General features: G+C 25.0%; 3 protein-coding genes across 4 annotated transcripts; 1 reads left to right on the top strand and 2 right to left on the bottom strand.

The window, feature by feature from the left end:
• Positions 1 to 3398: 3398 nt before the first annotated feature.
• Positions 3399 to 4900, bottom strand: LOC127277620 (uncharacterized). Of its 2 annotated transcripts, XM_051298907.1 has the most exons (5): positions 4777 to 4900; positions 4513 to 4676; positions 3732 to 4157; positions 3539 to 3666; positions 3399 to 3471 (listed from the first exon to the last, which is right to left on the bottom strand). In XM_051298907.1, the coding sequence occupies exons 2-5, from the start codon at positions 4606 to 4608 to the stop codon at positions 3414 to 3416; spliced, it is 708 nt and encodes a 235-aa protein (XP_051154864.1). In that variant the 5' UTR covers positions 4609 to 4676; positions 4777 to 4900; the 3' UTR covers positions 3399 to 3413. The 2 variants fall into 2 exon arrangements, with proteins under 2 accessions (XP_051154864.1, XP_051154863.1); XM_051298906.1 differs by lacking the exon at positions 4777 to 4900 and having other exon boundaries at positions 4513 to 4761.
• Positions 4901 to 6346: 1446 nt separating this feature from the next.
• On the top strand, positions 6347 to 12888 carry LOC127277615 (serine/threonine-protein phosphatase 6 regulatory ankyrin repeat subunit B-like). The gene is made up of 3 exons (XM_051298897.1): positions 6347 to 6516; positions 7336 to 7657; positions 10968 to 12888. The coding sequence occupies exons 2-3, from the start codon at positions 7338 to 7340 to the stop codon at positions 12469 to 12471; spliced, it is 1824 nt and encodes a 607-aa protein (XP_051154854.1). The 5' UTR covers positions 6347 to 6516; positions 7336 to 7337; the 3' UTR covers positions 12472 to 12888.
• Positions 12889 to 13856: 968 nt separating this feature from the next.
• On the bottom strand, positions 13857 to 21806 carry LOC127277614 (uncharacterized). Its single transcript, XM_051298896.1, has 3 exons — positions 21682 to 21806; positions 16941 to 17955; positions 13857 to 15131 (listed from the first exon to the last, which is right to left on the bottom strand). The coding sequence occupies exons 2-3, from the start codon at positions 17927 to 17929 to the stop codon at positions 14093 to 14095; spliced, it is 2028 nt and encodes a 675-aa protein (XP_051154853.1). The 5' UTR covers positions 17930 to 17955; positions 21682 to 21806; the 3' UTR covers positions 13857 to 14092.
• Positions 21807 to 21817: the final 11 nt, after the last annotated feature.

Genomic DNA, 21817 nt, shown 5'->3' with positions numbered 1-21817 from the left:
CGATTGGTATCTTAATCCTTTGTTGCTCTTTACTTTTGAAGTTTCCAGTATGGTTCGCACAGCATTTTGCTCATTTTCAGGTAATTGAATTAAACACTTAACAATGGCTTCATTTTCAATTTTTGAACATTTTAATTTTAAATTTTCTACCTTTTCTTCTAGTTTCTTGATCTATTAACAAATATTTTTTAAATTTCTTATACCTTATAAATTTTGTACTTTGTGTTAAAAAAAATTAGACTGCTTAAGTAAATTTTTATAATTTTTTCCCTGTAAAAATATCACATTTTTAAAGCTATTTTTTATAATAAAAATATTTAAATATTTACATACTTGCGTAAGCTACCAGCTACAAGTTTACAAAATTGTAAAATCCTTTAGATATACATATACTTATATATAATAAGGAAGTATTTTCGAGATCAACGTGAAATTTTTACAGAAAATCCAAATTTAAAAATTGTTTTAAGTAGTGAAAAAGTTCAGAGAATTTTTCGCTTCTTACAATAATTGATTTTTACCTTAAAAAAAATCTATTGTCGCAATTCTGTTAAATTATCATTAAAAATCAAATTTCACTTATCATTACCTTGAACGATGTGCGTTGTTTTCGACGGTTTTCACTTTTCAATTTTTCACGCAATTCCTTGTTTTTCGCGTTTAGTTTTCCGGAATCGTTTTTTTTTTTTTGTAATCGTAATCGATGAAATTTACAAGGATCACAAAATTTTACGCGTTTACCTCTTTTACCACATTCTGTCTTCATTACGTAACCTTCCCAGTAAAAAAAAAAGTATAGACAGTAAGGAAAAAGTATAGACTCATAGCTTAGTGGCTATACCGTTCGGCATGTAATGACGGTATAGAGACGTTACGGTGTATACTTTTTTCTTACCGTGAATACGGTTCACCTGGATTGTTTGAATTGATGTGTATTAACGCGATTTGACATTGTCAATGAAAAAGCCGATTGTTTTGAAGTGTAATAATGCCGATTACGAGGAGGAGCGACGAAATTTTATCTAAAAGTTAAAAAGGTAAATGTGACAGGCACGAGACCTGCGAGAGTTGTTACCACTGGATTGAGGAAATGCATCATTACTGACAAAAAGTATTCGACAGAAACTTACCGACAGAAAGTTACTAGGAAGAGCGGCAAATTCAAATGGTCAAATTAAATTCGAATGAATATATACATAATTTAATGTAGTTTTTTTATTTTAAATCAAGTATAGTATTTTAAATAATTAAATACCGATATTAAATAATTAATGTTTATTATAAAAATTGACATATAGACATGAAAATTTTTTCATTTTTAGCATTTAAATCTGTGAAATAATGAAATATTGTAATTTTATTTTTTAATTACAAAAAATTTTTATTTTTTATTAATTATTAATAATTAAATTTTTTTCATAAAAATAAAAATGTACTGCAAAGAATATGTTTTATGCATTGAAAAATAAAAATTTGTTAAAATATATTATTTCTATATTTTGTAAATAAAGTTATTTATTAAAATAATTTTTTTATTTATAAAATTGAAATAGATTAAAAAATTAATGTTTTAAATTAAAAATTTTTTATTTGAATTAATATATGTAATTAACTATTATGAAAATTAATTAGTCGTTAAATTTTTTTTTTTTAATAATAACTAATCTTTTTTTACCTATAAACAAATTTAATTTTATTTTGAACAAAATTATATTTTTAATGATAAAAACTTTGTTATTTTACATAGAGACGAATAATATTATACTTTTTTTATTTGTGAGTGAGAAGTGACCAAAACCAAATAATTGTAAATCATCGTAAAAATATTTTAAAAGGGATAGAAACAAATAATACATTTTAAAATTATACAACACAAGAATACTCGCAAATCGCATATACGCGTATGAAACAAATTATAAGCATTAAAAATTATTGTAGGATAAAAGAATGCGTTTAAATATAAAAGAAATTCACAAATAAAAAAATATCGTTTAAGAGTGTCGAACGGTCTCTGAAATTCTTTGGCATTCAATAATCGCCCTATAAAAACGGCACTGAACGTGAAAATGATAAACATTGAGTTTAAAATACTTTTTTCTCAAAACGCCGACACTTTTTTCAAAATCGGAAAAAATACCAAGGATCCTTATCTTATAAATTTCTTAAATCCGAAAGATTGTGCAAATCTATACAAAAATGCGATTGTAAAACGAAAAGTACGAAAGTAATATAATGACAGCTGCGACATTGTGCTCCCTGCATGCTTCTGCCACCTAACGGCTGCAGGACGTAATAAACCTAAAATTATATTACTTTCGTACTTTTCGTTTTACAATCGCATTTGCGAGTATTCTTGTGTTGTATAATTTTAAAATGTATTGTTTTGTTTCTATCCCTTTTAAAATATTTTTACGATGATTTACAATTATTTGGTTTTGGTCACTTCTCACTCACAAATAAAAAAAGTATAATATTATTCGTCTCTATGTAAAATAACAAAGTTTTTATCATTAAAAATATAATTTTGTTCAAAATAAAATTAAATTTGTTTATAGGTAAAAAAAGATTAGTTATTTTAAAAAAAAAAAAAAATTTAACGACTTATTAATTTTCATAATAGTTAATTACATATATTAATTCAAATAAAAAATTTTTAATTTAAAACATTAATTTTTTAATCTATTTCAATTTTATAAATAAAAAAATTATTTTAATAAATAACTTTATTTACAAAATATAGAAATAATATATTTTAACAAATTTTTATTTTTCAATGCATAAAACATATTCTTTGCAGTACATTTTTATTTTTATGAAAAAAATTTAATTATTAATAATTAATAAAAAATAAAAATTTTTTGTAATTAAAAAATAAAATTACAATATTTCATTATTTCACAGATTTAAATGCTAAAAATGAAAAAATTTTCATGTCTATATGTCAATTTTTATAATAAACATTAATTATTTAATATCGGTATTTAATTATTTAAAATACTATACTTGATTTAAAATAAAAAAACTACATTAAATTATGTATATATTCATTCGAATTTAATTTGACCATTTGAATTTGCCGCTCTTCCTAGTAACTTTCTGTCGGTAAGTTTCTGTCGAATACTTTTTGTCAGTAATGATGCATTTCCTCAATCCAGTGGTAACAACTCTCGCAGGTCTCGTGCCTGTCACATTTACCTTTTTAACTTTTAGATAAAATTTCGTCGCTCCTCCTCGTAATCGGCATTATTACACTTCAAAACAATCGGCTTTTTCATTGACAATGTCAAATCGCGTTAATACACATCAATTCAAACAATCCAGGTGAACCGTATTCACGGTAAGAAAAAAGTATACACCGTAACGTCTCTATACCGTCATTACATGCCGAACGGTATAGCCACTAAACTATGAGTCTATACTTTTTCCTTACTGTCTATACTTTTTTTTTTACTGGGTTTACAATCTAAAGACCTAAAATAAAAAATAAATTTAATAATAATCTATATATATAAGTTAAATGTAACTAAATACTGCAAACCTGTATTCCGATTCATCACTAGCACATGGTAGAATATTTTCCACCTTCTTCAGTATATCTGCAATATCTTTCACATTTTGTGCAAAATTTATATTATCCACATGTACCTCCTTTCCTTTCAAAAAAATCTACCAAAAAAAAAATATATTGCAATTATTACACACTTAATAGAGTACGTACAGTATTTTCTTACCTTCACTATCATATTCGAAGAAAGTACAACTAGTTGCACACTTTCTTCAGAGCAATCTTCTTTCCAGTAATTCCATATGATTTTGCCCTCTTCTCGCATCATGAACCAGTGACAGGAAGGCAGTGGTATACAATGAGCATTTTTATAAATTACATCAAAATTAATTTCTTTTTCAAAATCGTTATTATGAGGAAAATTATGTGTTACTACAATCACACGTGGAGTAGTTTCACTCTTTTCAAATTTTTCAAAAATTTTGGGTGTAGCACCATCCTTTAAACGTGCACGTACCGACGGTAAAGTAAATTCATTTCCATCATGTCTCAAAATATCATTTTTATCAAAATGTAGCTCACAAATGGCATGATGTTTTTTCAAATTTTGTCCATTTGGTACAATTTCCTGCCACCTTCTTAACACCTCTTCCTATATAACATTTAACAAATAATAATGACTTGAAAAAGTATCCGAAAAACACTTTTTAAAATATTAATCTTCATTCGCACACTCCTTAAAAATTTTCACTATAATTAATACATCGTTCTCTATTTATTTTATTTTTTTATCGAAAGTACGAATTGATTTAGGTTTTTTATTTTTAAATATAAAACAAATTTTTCAATTTGACATCTTAATTTTTGAAAATAACTATATATACAGTAACGTTTTCAAAACGTTTTCAAGACAAGAACTTTATTTAAAGAATTACTTTTTTAATTATCCAAATATAATTTATACAATTTACAAGATTTACTAAGAAAACAGAATAATTAATACTCACCCTGTTTGGACGAAATAAACTAATTTTTCTCTCTGAGTTTTCCTTTTGATTTTTATAGTCCGAAGACTTACATCCGCGTACAAAGCACGTCGGCATTTCAATATCACGAATTTTGAATTTGATAACTAAAACTAAAACTCCCAAACACGAGAAATCAAAGAGCACTATGAAAAAAAAATAAAAACAAACAATGACGAATATATTCATTAATGCATACACTTGACAGTTATATGACACGCGCCACTGTTTAAATTTAGAGCTTACAAGAGTTTTCCGCTAGGAACCGCTAGTGAGGTTAATCCTAGTTGAAGCAATTAATTTCCGGAAAATTGGACTCGCCTTTCTATGCTTGTGGAGCCTCCTTATATTACTTCGTGAATTGAACTTTGTCATAATTGAGTGATTTACAGGTTTTGGTAATTTTTTCTAATATAAAACATACAAATTGTAAATCATCTTGGTTATGTCAATAAGTTTTTAAATAAAAAATTTGTAATTAATAAATTTTTTTTCTTAAATTTAACAGTGACAGATCGATTTGTGAGGTCCTTAAAATATTAAATTTATGGTTATCTCAAGTTTTGAAAATTTGCTCCTCAGTTTTTTTATTTGGTTTTCAGTAGAAAAAATCAAATTTGCCGATAATTTCACTATGATTTTCATTATCAGTGAATCAAAATACATAAATTTACAAATGTATCAAGAAAATGAGAGGTATTTATGAAAAAAAAATTAAAAATTTTTTTAAATTACGAAAAAATTTTAAAAAAAAATTTAAGACACAATGCATAGAATAAAAATGTTTATATTTCTGTTAAAAAAATTTTAATTTCACACAATAGGATAAATTATTTTGATTTAATAAAGAATTAATTTGACAATTCTAAAGGTGCTTATATACCTCAAATTTCGATCAGATGAACATTATTTCTGGACCGTGAAAATGCGTGAAAAGTCATTTTCACGGCGGGTATTTTTGAATTGTTTTAAACAAAAAATGTTTTTTTTAAGAAATATAATATTAAATAATTGTTTTAATATGTAAGAACACTTTAAAATAGTGATAGAGAGATGATTTGATTAAAAAATTTAGCAAATTTTGCTTTAAAACGTTTTCTGCTACAAGAAAGTGTAAAATGACGATGTTTGTGAAATGGTTTGTACAGTGCTTCTTCCTTGTTAGTGTCTCAGAGTTTTGTTTATGTTATGTCGGTTCTTTTTAACTTGTAATAAATAATGAGTGCTGAAAATAAATCGGTAAGTTGAAATGTTTATCAAATAAATTTAAATTCAACTAATTGTTTCGAATAACTGAAAGAAACATGTACACATGTATGTACACTGTACAAACCATTTCACAAACATCGTCATTTTACACTTTCTTGTAGCAGAAACGTTTTAAAGCAAAATTTGCTAAATTTTTCAATCAAATCATCTTTTTATCACTATTTTAAAGTGTTCTTACATATTAAAACAATTATTTAATATTATATTTCTTAAAAAAAACATTTTTTGATTAAAACAATTCAAAAATACCCGCCGTGAAAATGACTTTTCACGCATTTTCACGGTCCAGAAATAATGTTCATCTGATCGAAATTTGAGGTATATAAGCACCTTAATTTTTACGACCATAATAATTTTAGAATTCGTGAATTTCTTTTTTGATTGGTTGGTGATATTTATATGGTAAAATATACTAACTAGCCAATCCCTTGTAACCTATAGTAATATCGTACTTTTGATATCTACCTATCCAACCCTTTCAAAGAAAATTGCGCAACAGTTTCCATTCTATATAATTTATGCAAAATTGGGTCAATTGCGTGATTGCCGTTGCTGGTTGCCGCCAGAGTTGCCAATGTTGCCGCTTCTCTGGCTTGATTACTTTGTTTGACTTTGTCCTCAGTTGTCCTCAGTCCTGTTTAGTTCTGTTGCTACTGTTAATTTGTCGTTTCTTTATCTTGAGCTTTTGAAAAAAGAATGCAAAACAGCATAAAACAAGTAAGTTTCTCTGTTTAAGTATTTTTTTTTGTTCGTATATCAATATTTTCTTCTTTGAAAATTCAATTGCGAATCTTATATTATATTTTAAGATGCACGTGGTTTGTTATAATTTTAAAGAAAATGTATATTTCTATTCTAAATAATTAATAAAGTTTTGCAATTATTTTAGTTAAAATAACCAATAAATTTAATACTAAAAATATCAATTATATTTCATTTGTTAATATTTTCTTAAGTGTATAAAACATATTCAACGAATACAGAAGTCAAAAATTATTTTCATCGTGTTTTGACTATTTTAATAAGAATATAAAAATTTATCATATGTTCATATGGTTTAGTAAAAAAAAAAAAAGTTAAATTCTATTTCAAAAGTAATCAGATAATGTTAAATTATTATAAGTACATATTGTAAATTTACAATGTCAAATATTTTTAATTTTATAAAGGATGAAAATTTACACATACGAATTATTTCAGAATTGACCAAACGATTTGTTAAGAAATAATTTTTAAAAATAAAAATTCTATAATTTTTTGCCTAAAAAATACAAGAAATTTTTTTTAGACAAAAAATTATAGAATTTTTCATTTTAAAACATTTTTTCTTTAAAAATCATTTATCATAAATATTGCGTACTTCAGCTTCGTAAAAATTTAAAACTATCACATTCAATGTATTAAATTTATCGTATATTGAATCATGTTATTTTACAAAATTTATATACAAATAAAAATAGGAAATTTATATAGGTATAAGAAATTTTTTTTTTATAGTGTAATTATTAAAAGTAAACAATTTTTTTTTTATTACAGTAATGGAGAAGAAAATTTATAATTCTGAGTTAGTTGACGCAGCGCAAAAAGGAAATGTCGATGAAATGAAAATACATTTCAAAAAAACATCCACACTTCCAACAAAAGATGATCAATTTTATTTTGCTTTGTATTTTGCATCCTTTAATGGAAAAGAGGACATAGTAAAATATTTACTTGCAAAGAAAGTTGATCCAAATTATACAGTTGGATCATATTTGACTCCTTTACATGCAGCAATTTTAAATAAGCACGATAGCATTGTTGAATTGCTATTACAACATGGAGCCAACGTGGATCCTAAAATTAAAGTTAAATCGGGGTTTGTATTTTTTTTTTCTTTTTTTAATTATAGTTAAATAAAATATTCTCATACAACGTTTATGATTAACGATTAAAAATTAAAAATTAATATTTTTCACGCGGAAAATAATAACATTTTTTCATTTAAAAATTTGTTGATTGAGAAATGTTTCAAAAAATTTTCCAGGCAAAAAATAATTATAATTGTTAAATATCTTTATTTTTCAAAAAAGTATTTTTCTCTAAATTGCTCTAAAAAATATTTTTAGATATTCATTTCAACTTATTTATTCGTTATTCGATTCCATTATGATGTGAAAACTTATAAATTTAGTTTGTGTTTCAAAAAAAAAAAAAAAAAAAAAAAAAATGACTAAAGGTTCTTAAATCCAAAAAACATTTTTATATAAATAATTTATTACAATTTAAAAAATAAGTAGGCAGTGAAAAATCGAACTTTATAAAGAAATTTTTTTTTTTTTTACTTCAGAATTATCCGATTTTTTTTCATATTGCTTTCTACGCCATTAGATGAATTATACAAACTTCTCTCTATTTTATTAGTAAATAAAAAAGAAATTTTTTAAATTAGTAGCTTTAGTAAAAATATTTTTATTTATTTATTTACACAAAGTTCCCGCAGTTCATCTTGGACCATAAATGAGTAACAAAAAGATTTATAGAAAAGTACAAAAATATTAAAATTAAAATTAAAAAATAATAATTTAATAGTAATAAAACTTTAATGAGTGTATTAGTGCTTTAGAGTCCATCTGTAATTGCATCTCCAATTTTGTTGAGATTTTTTTTAATTTTAGTACTAATTGAGACTAGCTTCCATAAATTTTTTCAAATTTTTTAAGCAAGTCGTTTACGAGTTATAGAATTCTGAAAATTGGAGAATTTTCATGACTTTTAATTTTTGAATGCTCATAACTTCCTTAAAAATGCATCAATTTGAAAAGTCTTTTTTTCAAAATGTGTGTTTTTAAACGTATTTTCAAAAAAAAAACGAAATTTTTTTTAAACGATATTACTATCAAATTTTTGAGTTTTTTTGATAAAAAGTCATTTTTCTTATTTGACGTACTGATCGATTTTTTTCAAAATGTTTTTAAAAAAACTACTTCTTTTTACGAAACTTTTAAGCCTAGCCCGATAATGGGCAAACGATTTTTACAATATTTTCGGAATTTTTCAAAAAATTTTAAATTTTGAATTTTTTAAAAATATGTTTGGTTTTTTTTTATACTACGTACTTTTATGTGCTGATTACGAAAATTATAGTGAAAATACCCAAAAATTTGATTTTTATGATGAAAACCATAAAAAAAATCCCAAAATTTATGTTTTTTTTTTGTTTATTGGGTAAAATATGCAAAATTAAAAAAAATGTATTTTAATAAGATCTGTAACTTTTGTTTCAAAGTTTTTTTTAATTTTGCATATTTTACCCAATAAACGTTTTTATTTAAATTTATTTATTTATTTTTATTTATTTATTATTTATTTATTTTTTATTTATTTATTTATTATTATTTAATTTATTTTATTAAAATAAATATTTTAAATTTTAGGACTTTTTTATGGTTTTCATCATAAAAATCAAATTTTTGGGTATTTTCACTATAATTTTCGTAATCAGCACATCAAAATACATAAAAGTACGTAGTATAAAAAAAAACCAAAAATATTTTTAAAAAATTCAAAAATTTTTGAAAAATTCCGAAAATATTGTAAAAATTGTTTGCCCATTATCGGGCTAGGCTTAAAAGTTTCGTAAAAAGAAGTAGTTTTTTTGAAAATTTTTTGAAAAAATCGATCAGTACGTCAAATGAGAAAAATGACTTTTTATCATTAAAACTCAAAAATTTGATAGTTTAAAAAAAATTTCGTTAGTTTTGAAAGTACGTTTAAAAACACACAATTTGAAAAAAAGGCTTTTAAAATTGATGCATTTTTAAGGAAGTTATGAGCATTCAAAAATTAAAAGTCATGAAAATTCTCCAATTATCAAAATTCTATAACTCGAAAACGGCTTGCTAAAAAAATTTGAAAAAATTCATGGAAGCTAGTCTCAATTAGTACTAAAATTAAAAAAAAATCTCAACAAAATCGGAGATGAACTTTTACTTTGGCGTGGAATACATCATATATAAAGCAAATACGATAAAAATAAAAGCCAATTTTTAATTTAATTTGATTTATTAAAAAGCAGTGCGATTCCAAGTGAGATTTTGACTTTTTCGGAGTAGGTTAACCGATTGCAATGAAACTTTGGAATTTTGTTATATATAGTAAGACTAATCTTTAACGTAAATTTCAGCCTAAAATATTTGTTAGTTTACGAGATTTGCAATAATAACAAAAAATTTAAAACTGCTATATCTTCCGTTCTAATAAACGGATTGAGGTCTACTTTTTTTTAAAATGTCAAGGAAAATGAGAGGAATAAATCTCTTTCAGAACATTTTTTTATAATTTTACAACTAAAAAAATTATTAAATAATAATTGAATAACTTTCGCGCGACTATCTAAAATTCAATCACTTAAACGCTAAAATGATCTTACCTGTGTTTTCTTTAATGTTCCAAAGGATGTTTATTATAAATGTAAGTTTAACTTAAGAAATTTTATTAATTTATTAGTATAAACAATTGAGATTTCTGCTAGTTGACGTGCAGACGACATTGCGCACGCAGCATTCTCACATAGCCAACTGACGTGATTCGTGGACTAAATTGGCTATGTGAGAATGCTGCGTGCGCAATGTCGTCTGCACGTCAACTAGCAGAAATCTCAATTGTTTATACTAATAAATTAATATAATTTCTTAAGTTAAACTTACATTTATAATAAACATCCTTTGGAACATTAAAGAAAACACAGGTAAGATCATTTTAGCGTTTAAGTGATTGAATTTTAGATAGTCGCGCGAAAGTTATTCAATTATTATTTAATAATTTTTTTAGTTGTAAAATTATAAAAAAATGTTCTGAAAGAGATTTATTCCTCTCATTTTCCTTGACATTTTAAAAAAAAGTAGACCTCAATCCGTTTATTAGAACGGAAGATATAGCAGTTTTAAATTTTTTGTTATTATTGCAAATCTCGTAAACTAACAAATATTTTAGGCTGAAATTTACGTTAAAGATTAGTCTTACTGTATATAACAAAATTCCAAAGTTTCATTGCAATCGGTTAACCTACTCCGAAAAAGTCAAAATCTCACTTGGAATCGCACAGCAGAAAGTTTCTGTCTTTAATTTATTTTTTATAAGTATTATTATATGAGATGTAAATTAATTTTGAATTATTTATTTTTCAGGAAGAAAATTGTAGAAAAAAATTATTTTTGTTCACCGCTTATTTGCGCAGCTTACAAGTCAAATGAAAAAGTAACGGAGTTACTTTTAAAGAGAGGTGCAATTGTCAATGTAAAATTACAATCAATCGATGTTGATAAAAATAAAAAAACGACATATTATCAACAATCGACATCTGAAGATAAAAATGAAAATTATTTAATTTACGGTACATTTTCATCGTACGATTTACGTAACGATGATAGTAGTGAACACAGTATTATTGGATTTACACCATTGCATTTTGTTATTAGATCAGGTGGAGAAAGTATTGCTCAATTACTTTTAGATTATGGCGCCGATATAAATGCCCGTTGTAAAATTGATTTAACTCCATTATGTTTGGCTTGCGATAAAAAAACATTGAAAATGGTCAAGTTCCTATTGAAAGCTGGTGCCGATATGAAAGCTCAAGTTAACAATGGTAAACATTTACTTTGCTACATTTTACATTGCATTGTCATTGATTCATTTCAAGAATGCTATGAGGAATATGAAAAATCCGCATGGGTCGAAAGAAGTAAAATTTTCAGTTATTTCTTGAAAATTGGCGCCGATCCAAATGGATGGTCATCGAAAGATAAGGAAAGTGTTCTTCATCGTGCCGCTAGTGATGGCTTGGCACATGCCGTTCATCTTCTATTGAAACATGGAGCGAATGTTAATGCAGTTAATGGAGATTTAAAAACACCCCTTGAATGCACCGTTAGTCATTTACAGGAACTTTTAACTGATATTCAAGATAGCTATTCATGCCTTTCGGATTCATCGTCCGATGATGATTATCATCGTCATGATATGTATACCGATTCAGATGAAGAAAATTTTTATCAACAAGAAGCGGAAAATCGACGAAAGGAACGTGAAGAATATCGTAAACGACAATATGAAAATAGAAAAATATACAATCTCACTCACAATACATATACATTTAATTTGTGGCAATATAAAAAAAATCATAATAACGATGAGGGTTATACTATTTTTAAAGATCCAAATCCATTTCGAATGGTGTCACAACTTTTGACACGTGAACTTGTTAGATTGGAAGCACTTGGCATAAGAAATTGTGAGCAAAATGTAAAATTTCTTCAAACAACATTTGTTAAACCATATTATACGAGATGTAAAAATGAATTGAAAAAATTGAAGAAAAATAAAATTGCCGATGATGTGAATTATTATGATTTTTTATTGGCGAATGATACAAAATTAATTGATTATATGAAGAATAAAAATATTGCTTCTGCAATTGATAAGGGAAATTGTCGTAAATTATTTCCAAATTATTGCCGATATTTGAGATTGAATGTTAAACGAGGATTAAAGAGGAAGAGGACAAATTTAGATGATGAGTCTGATGGATCTAGCGATGAAGATGTCGCAAAAGGTTCAGTTCAAATGCGAGGAAATCCAAAAAGAAGAAGACACCATTTTATTGATGGCGAAATGTGTGTTCTTTCTTAATCGATTGTATTAAGAAATTCATTTCGTTTCTATATACTCTAAAGATTGATTCTTTTTTTTTTCGAAAAGTTGAAATTTTTTTTTTCAACGCTAGTTTGCATAAGCTGTTGTGTTTGCGTTCCTTAAAACGTACTATACATGAAGCAAAAAAAAAGTTTATTGTCTTTTTATTTAACGTGTTTATTAAATAATTTAAAGATTGATTCTTTATTTTATTTTATTTATTTTTTTGACAATTCGAAAAATTAAATTTTCTTGTTATTTCAACGCTGTTTGCATAAGTGTTGTGTTTGCGTTCCTTAAAACGTACTATACATGAAGTAAAAAAAAATGTCTACCGTTTTTCTATTTAACGTGTTTATTATATAATTTAAACATAAATGTTATTAAAATTTGACTTATTTAAGTTATTTGAAAAAAAAAAACCAAAGTCTATTAAACTTATAATACGTTATCGCGGAAAAATTGAAATGTATTTTTCCCTGAGATTTAAAAAATGTTTTTGCCTTCAAATTTTTGAGATACGACGTTAAAAGAAATAATTACTAAAAATATCTATGTCAAATGTGAAAAAAAATCTACTGTTTTCGAATATTCGTGAAATTTATTTTTATACTTTTGTACAAAAAAGTAAAGATAAAATTATAATTTTCTATAAAAAAAAAATTGTTTATTTTTTTATCCAATGATCCAATTTATTAGGAATAGTGTTAATTTAATTAAATAAATATAATATTTATATTTTGCAGAATAGGTTTTTCAAATTCTGATTATGAAAAATTACATTATTATCAATTTTGAAAATTTCACCAGTTATTTAAAATAGAAACTATTATATTAAAAATATTTTTCATTACACTTTTTAAAAACTAAATTATTATATAATTAAATTATTATTATTATTATGTTTAATTGTTAATTATTACTTTACGCGATTAATTTTTTTAAATAAAGTAATTATGATGTCGTTCCAAAAAAATTTATTTTATTAAAATGTTTTTTTTTTTTTGGAAATTCGATAAGGTTCTATTTTTATAAACGAATTTTGAGTGTAAATTTCAAAAAACAAAACATTTTTTTTTCTTTTAAATCGTACGTTAAAAAATGAGATAATGCAAATTTGAAGTATTTGAACTATTTAAAAGAAACTCTTGAAAAAACAATTTCATAAAATTAAATTTGATATATTTTAATGTCTATAAATTTATATAAAATATGATTATAAATAATTAATAAATAATAATAATAATTAAAAATAGTTGTTAGGTAACATTTATTAAATTATATTTTTACTCAATCATAGATATTGTTTGTAGTTTTTCAATCACTTAAGTTTGAAAATAATTAAATAATGTTCATGAAATTAAAAAAAAAAAAAAATTGAGTAGAATAAATAAATATTTATTTTTTGAATTAGAACAATAGTCTTTTCCGATGAAAGCGTTACAATATATATTAAAAATGTATTTTTACATTTATATGTTTATAAATTAAGAAAATAATCACAATTTCTTGATTTTTAAAATACATGTATTAGTTAAAGAAAACAAAATTTAATTGTAAATATATATGCTAATGTAAAAAATGAAATTTTATTTCGAAATTTTAAAGCATTAACTTGTTATTCGTCAAGATTGAATAAGTATTCGTAATTAGTCAACGATTTCACATGTGTATCAATTGAAAAGATAAATCTACGAAATACATTTGCAGCATCGACGAATCCTTCGCAGCATCTATCATTGTATGATCGTAAACTACCATAATTTTCTAATTTAAAACCATAACGAAGTAAGCCACCAATTTTAAGAAAAGCCAAATTAACCGTACGATGACTCCACAATGACATAATTTCAGAGTCCTTTTCTTTAAATTTTGAAGTAACAAGCTGCGCCACTGTGCCATTTGCATTTTTATAATCCACATTAACAAATGCATTCATCATTCTTTGATTGACTCTTTTCATAAAATTACCATAACGATCAAGTAATTTTTGATATTTTGGCACGACCTCCTGATATGGTCGAAAATAAACGCAACCAATCCAATTGAAATTATTTGGATTTGCAAGAAATTTATTTGTAAATCGAATATTATCGCCTAATTGCTCAACGATTCCATTTTTCAGTGCTTTTGCTTCATCAACAATACACCATTGTTTTTTATCAGTGAGAATACCTTCTGAAAGGAGAATAATTTCAGGAAGAATATCCTTTAACGATGATATACCCAAATCCTTAGTATAATTTGTTATGTTATCGTATCTTAAATCCATGATTGTTGGTACTATTATTTGTCCATCAATTTCTACTTTTCCAATTTGTGCAATATAGAATGATAATGGAAATATTGCCTCTTTCAATTTGACTTCTGTTTCCTTCAATCTTTTATAATCTAATTCATCAAAACCATTGGAATAACCACCGTACAACTTCCAAGCTATCCAGAGTTTTGTTTCAATTTGAAGTAGAGTCACGAGTACTAAGGTACTTAAATCAGTATCCAATATTTTTACTTTATAACTCTCTTCAAGCTTATTGATTAACGCTTTACATATGTCGATAATATAAATTGTTGAAATGTAAAGTTCTTGCCTTGGTACTCGAGAACTAAGTGGTATTATTTGAAATGGTGTGTATAAAGTATTCAAATCAAGATTTCTGAAACAAAATTTAATTTAACAATTTATAATTCGAGAAATTAGATAATTTCGAGATTTTTTTTTCTTCTCAATGTTTAAAATTTTTAAATAAAATTCAAGTTTTTTTCACTGTTTAAAAAATATAACTTTTCTAACCTTAGTAGAAAAGATAAATAAGATTTTTTTTTATTGTACATTGTATCAAAGTTATATATATATATATATATGAAAATAAAAAATAAAATTCAATTATTTTTATGCCACAAAAATTGTTTGATAAAACACAATTTGCTCAAAAATATATTATTTTTTTCACAAACAGAAAAAAAAATAAATTTATTCTAATTTTAATTCATATTAAATATTTATTCAAATTTTTAATCGATCTAGACTTTAAACTATCTAAATTTTAATCGGAATTAAAATTTCTCTATTAATTAAAATTTTAATCATTGTAAAATAAGTCTATGTTCATTATTATTTTCAATAATTTTAATGAAATTCCTCACAAACTCAATTTTATCTTAAATTATTTTTTAATTAAAAATTTTTATAAAATTCAACAATTGTTTATAATTTAAAAGAAAAATCAGCAAATAAATTTAACAAAAATTTCAATTTAAAACCTTTTAAAATTTAATTATTTTTAAAATTTTCCATCTAAAACTTTTTGCAATTTAATGAGTTTTATAATATTCTTCGAAAATTCAATTATTTGAAGGCATTTTTCAATTCAAAATTTTTGAAATTCAATTTTTGTCTGTAATTAATAATAAATTCTTCATCAACAGAAATCACAAAAAACATTTCAATTAAAAATCACTTCAAGTACAATTAATTTTAAAAATTTTAATTTGTAAATCTTTGTAAATTCAATTACTTTTGAAAAATGTTATCTAAAATAAATTTTCAATTCTGTAAAATTAAATTATTGTATGAAATTTAACAAAATCTTTTGAAATTTAATTACAAAATATTGTTTTAAGTATCTAAAAAGAAGTTATTAATTTAATAATTGTTTAATTTACTGTTTTATTTAACATTGACATTATAAATTTTAATAATTTATGGATCGAAAAAAATATTTTGTTCATTCGAACAATTATTAAAAAATGTATCAAATAAAAACTCTAAAATTGAATTGTTGTCAGAATTTTTTTTTAAGAAATTTACTTAATTAAAATTTTGAAAATTTACGTCTTCGATTCTGAAATATTTTAAATAAATTTTCTATTGATAATATTCCTATAGAATTATTCTTATTAAGGAAATAATAAAATAGATATAATAACTAAAAACATTAATTATTTAAAGTAAAAAATTATTAACTAATTAAATTTAATTAAAATAAAAAAATCGACTTTTTTGAAATGTAAATCGATTAAAACGACTTTTTTTTGCGCCTTATGTTGATTTGAGGCATGTAATTTATAAAATTATAAAAATTCTTTGTAAAAAAAGTCAATATTCATTTCACAAACATTATGCTTCCTCATAGATAATATTTTTTTTATTTATTTCATTTTTATTATTTTTCCTTTATTTTTTTTTATTAAATTATTTTATTTTCATTAATTTATAAAAGTTTAAAAATAATTGTTATCATTCAAATGTCCCATCGACTTTCGTTCTGTGCCCAGGGACAAAACTAAATACTTCATGACTTTCGAATGAAACCGAAGTTCTGTTTCCGGACACATCCCTGAATAAAAAAAATTAAAAACTACGTATTTTCTTATTTTTCATTATAGATTTCGAAAAAAATGTTTCGGGCAAAAAAAATTTCCCGTGAAATGCCCGGAAATATATCTCGAATAATATACATTACCGTCTACAAATGTTCGCCAAATGTGTTCTAATAGAAAACACAAAATGACGATCCGAATCTGGAGCATCGATGAATGTTTCACAATATCTTGCATCATAAATTCTCAAAGCACGATATTCTAGTTGAAAACCATAACGAAGTTGCCCTCCTATTTTAAGTGTATTGTCATCAACGAGACGATTACTCCACAATCGCAACAATGTTGAATCACTGTCTTCAAATTCTGATGTGACCAATTGCATTGCTGTGCCCTTTGCTTGCTCATAGTCCACACGTTCAAAAATGTATGCTGCAATTGTTTCAACTCTATGTGAAAAATTTTTATATCTCTCACATAATTCACGATACTTGGGAATTATTTCTTGAGCTGGTTCAAAGCTTAAAATGCCAATCCAATTGAAGTTATCGGAATTTTCAATAAATTCTTCTGTTAAATTTAAACAATTGCCATTACGAAAGATAATTCCACTTTCCAATGCTCTCGTTTCATTTAAAACACGCACCCATTGCTTAAAATTAGTCAAATAATTTCCTTTATTTAAAAAAATAACATCAGAAGGAATTTCTAATGATAAACCCAAATCCATGACATAATTTGATACATTATCATATTTTAAATCAATAATTTCTGGCTCAAAATATTGTTCATCAATTTCAAATTTTCCAATTTGTGCAATATAGAATGCTAAAGGAAATATTGCCTCTTTAAGATCATCTTTTGTTCTCAATGCTCGAAGATTTGTTTTTTCATTATAGCTAAAACAAGATATTTTTGCTTCTATTTGAAGGAGTGTTACAAGTACCAATGTACTTAAATCAGTATTAAATATTTTTACATCGAAATCTTTTAGAGCATCAATAACATCTTTACATATTTTGATGACGTGTTTTGTGGAGATTGATATTTTGTAGAATCCACAGTCAGATGGATTTACAGAATTGGCAACTTGTGTTATTGAACTGGCTATGTTCTCAATTTCATTATTCATATTTTATTTATTTTCTGCAACACACTCTGAAACATATATAATTATAATAATAATAATTATTGAAGAAAGAAATTATCGAGTTGTGAAAGAAACTTAAAATTTATATCTATTTCAATATTTTCAAAAAAAATTTCCCATTGTAATAAGAAATTTGGGACGCATGAATATTCCCTTCATTAGACTTGACGGAATTTTTGTAGTGTCAAATTAAAAATTATCGAATTTACATTTAGTTGAATTTTAAAAAAGAGATTTTATAAGTAGCCAAATTTTAATGTCGAAAAATTACTATTTAAAAAAATTGTGATTTTATAGAATTTCTATTTAACTGAACTGTGGATAAAGGTGATTTTCTAATATATCGAATTTTCAAATAATACAATTTCCATTTAACAAAATTCATATCTAGAAAATTGTTCATAAAAAAGAATTTTTATTTATCAGAATTATTTTGTTGTCGAATTTCTATTTATCCGAATATTCACTTAAAAGTATTTTTATTAATAGAATTTCCAACTAAAAAAATTTCTATATAACAAAATTCTTATGTAACAAAAGAGTTATTCAAAAAAATTTTATACAATCTAATTTTTATTTAGTAGAATTGTCATTTAAGGCCATTCGGGAAAAATCCCTAACCTAAAAGTATATTCCCTTGCCAGATATTACTCTAAAATAACTTGAAATATTTTGTTCGGATTAATTAGATGAGGGCTCGCTGATTAAGGTATTAGTCGCGCGCCGGCTCTAACCAAAAGTTTGTCTTGAGTCTGACTCAGTCTGTGCTTAGCAAGAGGTATAGTTCTGAGTCAAACTTTTTGAAGGGTACAGGTAACTTCCACTCAGAGCGCCGCGTTCTCGCACGTGTGGAACTAAAGTTTTGATCGCGGCAACGTCGCAATCTGAATATTATTAAAAAAAATTCAAATATGCTTCTTTAAAAGCTATTTTTGAATTATTTATGATTAATAATTATCTATATAAATGCTTAAACTTTTTAAAAGTATGAGACTTACTAAGAATAATTAATAATTAAAGATGTGAATATTATTAAAAAAAATTCAAGTATGCTTCTTTGAAAACTAATTTTTAATTATTTATAATTAATATTTACATCAATAATGTATTATAAATTGGTTTATAAAGTAAAAAATAAATATTTCATCAAAAAATGTTTTTATTTCTTAACTGTTGAAATATAACCAACCAATTTAACGTTTCTCATTCTTATTTTTCTTAAAATATATGATTTAATTTAAAAAATTGAGAATTATTTAATACTAATCTATGTTGTGAAATTTTAAATATATTATTTTTTTATTCTACTCTATGAGATATTCCTACTTTCTAACTGTGTACTTTGCATGATTTTGAATTTTGTATGCATTCGCGCGCTACAGCGTTGCCAAGTTTACTGCTTTCCAGCAGTGGTACTTCATATAATTTAAAATTTTGTTAACTTTCTCCTAATATATTTATAGTTTGGTACGGTCAAAAAATTTCAGTTTTTTTGTAGGCATTCGTTTCATGAGAATGTATTATGTGGTAGTTTTATTTTAAAATCTGACGACTGGTTTTCATTTAAATAATTATAAAGCAAATTCCTTCCATGCATTAGGTGCTCCGTCCATGTAAAAAGTATCAACTTTGAAATGATATTTTAAAGCTTAGGAACGGTCAAAATCGATGGGATTGGTCTTATTTTGTAGATAATTATGTCAGAAACACTCTTGCAAAATTTAAAAAATATCTGACGAAAATGATTTTACGCGACTAATACCTTAAGAATCATCTCCATTTTTACAAGTAATTAATTAAATTGATTTCATTGTATACCCCTTAGGGCTCTTTACAATTTGCTCACAACTTTTATTTAACTCTTTGAACTCAACAAACTCTTAAAATTGCGGCTGTAGACCGACTTTTATTAGAAGCACTCGCATTTGCCTGGACTTTTGGCCAGGGGAGAGGAAAACTACAGAAAACCTCTCCCGCGCACAGCCGGTTTATTGACAATCGAGTTGTGAATGTATATTTGGATAATAATCATCACAAATATACAAACACATCCTCGGCGTCAAACCTCCCGCTTGATATATCTCGATCACAGTGAAAACACCAGGGCTATAGCGAGCACCGAGGCGGTCACCCATCCAAGTACTAACCGTACTCAGGTGTGCTTAACCTCAGTGATCGCAAGCCAAGGTGCTTCACCGTCCGATCTATATCATCATCTCCATTTTTACAAGTAATTTTGTGGTTATAAAAGTTGGATTTTTGACAGAAGTGGGGACAGACATTGAATCTATGTGGCGCCAATTCTAGCTAGTGGCCGCTGCTGAACTAACTTACCCCAAATTATACAATATTTTTGCAAAAATGGAGAAGAGCCCCACTCAGTGATCCTTCCTCTATTATTCCTCCAAATGCCAACTCGAAATACTTTATCCTTTAAAGATGAGAAGAAATTTACGAAACCCCTTTTTGCTAATGTTTAAACATTTTTTTCAATAATTATTTATCAAGATTATGCAAAATTCCGAGAAGTACCTTCCTCTGTTATTTCCAAAAAATTACAACCTAAAATATTCTATCTTTTTCAAATGAGAACAAATCTACAAAACCATTATTTTCTCCTGGATGCCCTTAATAAAAATACTTTTAAGTGAATATTCGGATAAATAGAAATTCGACAAAAGAATAATTCTAATAAGTAATAAATAAAAATTCTTTTTTATGAACATTTTTCTAGATATGAATTTTGTTAAATGGAAATTGTATTATTTGAAAATTCGATATATTAGAAAATCACCTTTATCACAGTCCAGTTAAATAGAAATTCTATAAAATCACAATTTTTTTTAAATAGTAATTTTTCGACATTAAAATTTGGCTCCTTTTAATCCTCTTTTTTTTAAATTCTACTAAATGTAAATTCGATAATTTTTAATTTGACACTACAAAAATTTCGTCAAGTCTAATGAAGAGAATATTCATGCGTCACAGAAATTTACACATCGGTGAAGTTCACAACGTTTATGATCAACGATTGAAAAAAAAATATATTTTCCAATCAAAAAATAATAACTAATTTTTTGCCCACAAATTTTTTTTCGAAAAATTCTTGATCAAGAAACGATAAAAAAAATTTTGTAGATCAAAAATAATAATAATTTGTATAGAAAAATATTTTTTCTTTTCAATCGTTGATTCGTTGATCATAAACGTTGAGAACTTCACCGACCTAAATTTACTGCGAATCTACTTTGACGATTATGAATAAGATTGAAAATTTTAAGGTTAGGTTGTCATATTTCGCACATAATTTAGAAATATTGTAAATACTTGAGTCACTTATTAAATAAATTATATGTTAGACTTTATAATGCATTTTAAACTCAAAAAAACTACATATCATTTTCGATCAATATATACTATTATTAAATAAAAAAAAACTTGAAAAAATAAAATGATTTGAAGAAACGGAAATTTCCTTTTAAGAATGCGGATTCACTCAAGCTCTCGACCAATTCAAAACAAATGAATAAATTTTTATTTCCTGGGTATATATACTTAATTTAAAATTTTCTTCTCTCAATAAATTTCTTCAATTCGACATTGAAAAGAGTAATTTCAAATCTAACTCTCCGATTTAAAACTTTCGAATTATATGGCTAATTCTCTTATTTAAAATGGTATATATAACACAGTTTTATAACATTTTAATAAAATAAAATTTACAAATCTTTTACCTTTGTTTCAAAAAATTTCTTTTCGAGAAATGAAAACCAAGAAGAATACTTTTTGATGAAAATGATGAAAACCTGTCATTTGGACCAGACAGTCCAGACACTATAGATATATATATAGAGCAAACACTGTTACAAT

The sequence above is a fragment of the Leptopilina boulardi genome, unplaced genomic scaffold (assembly GCF_019393585.1).
Source record: "Leptopilina boulardi isolate dan_hultmark-lab unplaced genomic scaffold, ZJU_Lbou_2.1 LbouV2_172, whole genome shotgun sequence".
NCBI classification, from domain to species: domain Eukaryota; kingdom Metazoa; phylum Arthropoda; class Insecta; order Hymenoptera; family Figitidae; genus Leptopilina; species Leptopilina boulardi.
This window is presented reverse-complemented; position numbering and strand designations above follow the sequence as displayed.

What these genes read in the sequence shown, in the direction of transcription:
- LOC127277620 (XM_051298906.1), bottom strand. Translation starts at nt 4,719, where the DNA reads ATGAATATATTCGTCATTGTTTGTTTTTATTTTTTTTTCATAGTGCTC. An exon ending in GTTTATTTCGTCCAAACAGG is followed by an intron (nt 4,158 to 4,512) that starts GTGAGTATTAAT and finishes AATGTTATATAG; the next exon opens with GAAGAGGTGTTAAGAAGGTG. An exon ending in CTTCGAATATGATAGTGAAG is followed by an intron (nt 3,667 to 3,731) that starts GTAAGAAAATAC and finishes TTTTTTTGGTAG; the next exon opens with ATTTTTTTGAAAGGAAAGGA.
- LOC127277614 (XM_051298896.1), bottom strand. Translation starts at nt 17,929, where the DNA reads ATGAATAATGAAATTGAGAACATAGCCAGTTCAATAACACAAGTTGCC. An exon ending in TTGGCGAACATTTGTAGACG is followed by an intron (nt 15,132 to 16,940) that starts GTAATGTATATT and finishes ATTTTGTTTCAG; the next exon opens with AAATCTTGATTTGAATACTT.
- LOC127277615 (XM_051298897.1), top strand. Translation starts at nt 7,338, where the DNA reads ATGGAGAAGAAAATTTATAATTCTGAGTTAGTTGACGCAGCGCAAAAA. An exon ending in AAAATTAAAGTTAAATCGGG is followed by an intron (nt 7,658 to 10,967) that starts GTTTGTATTTTT and finishes TTTATTTTTCAG; the next exon opens with GAAGAAAATTGTAGAAAAAA.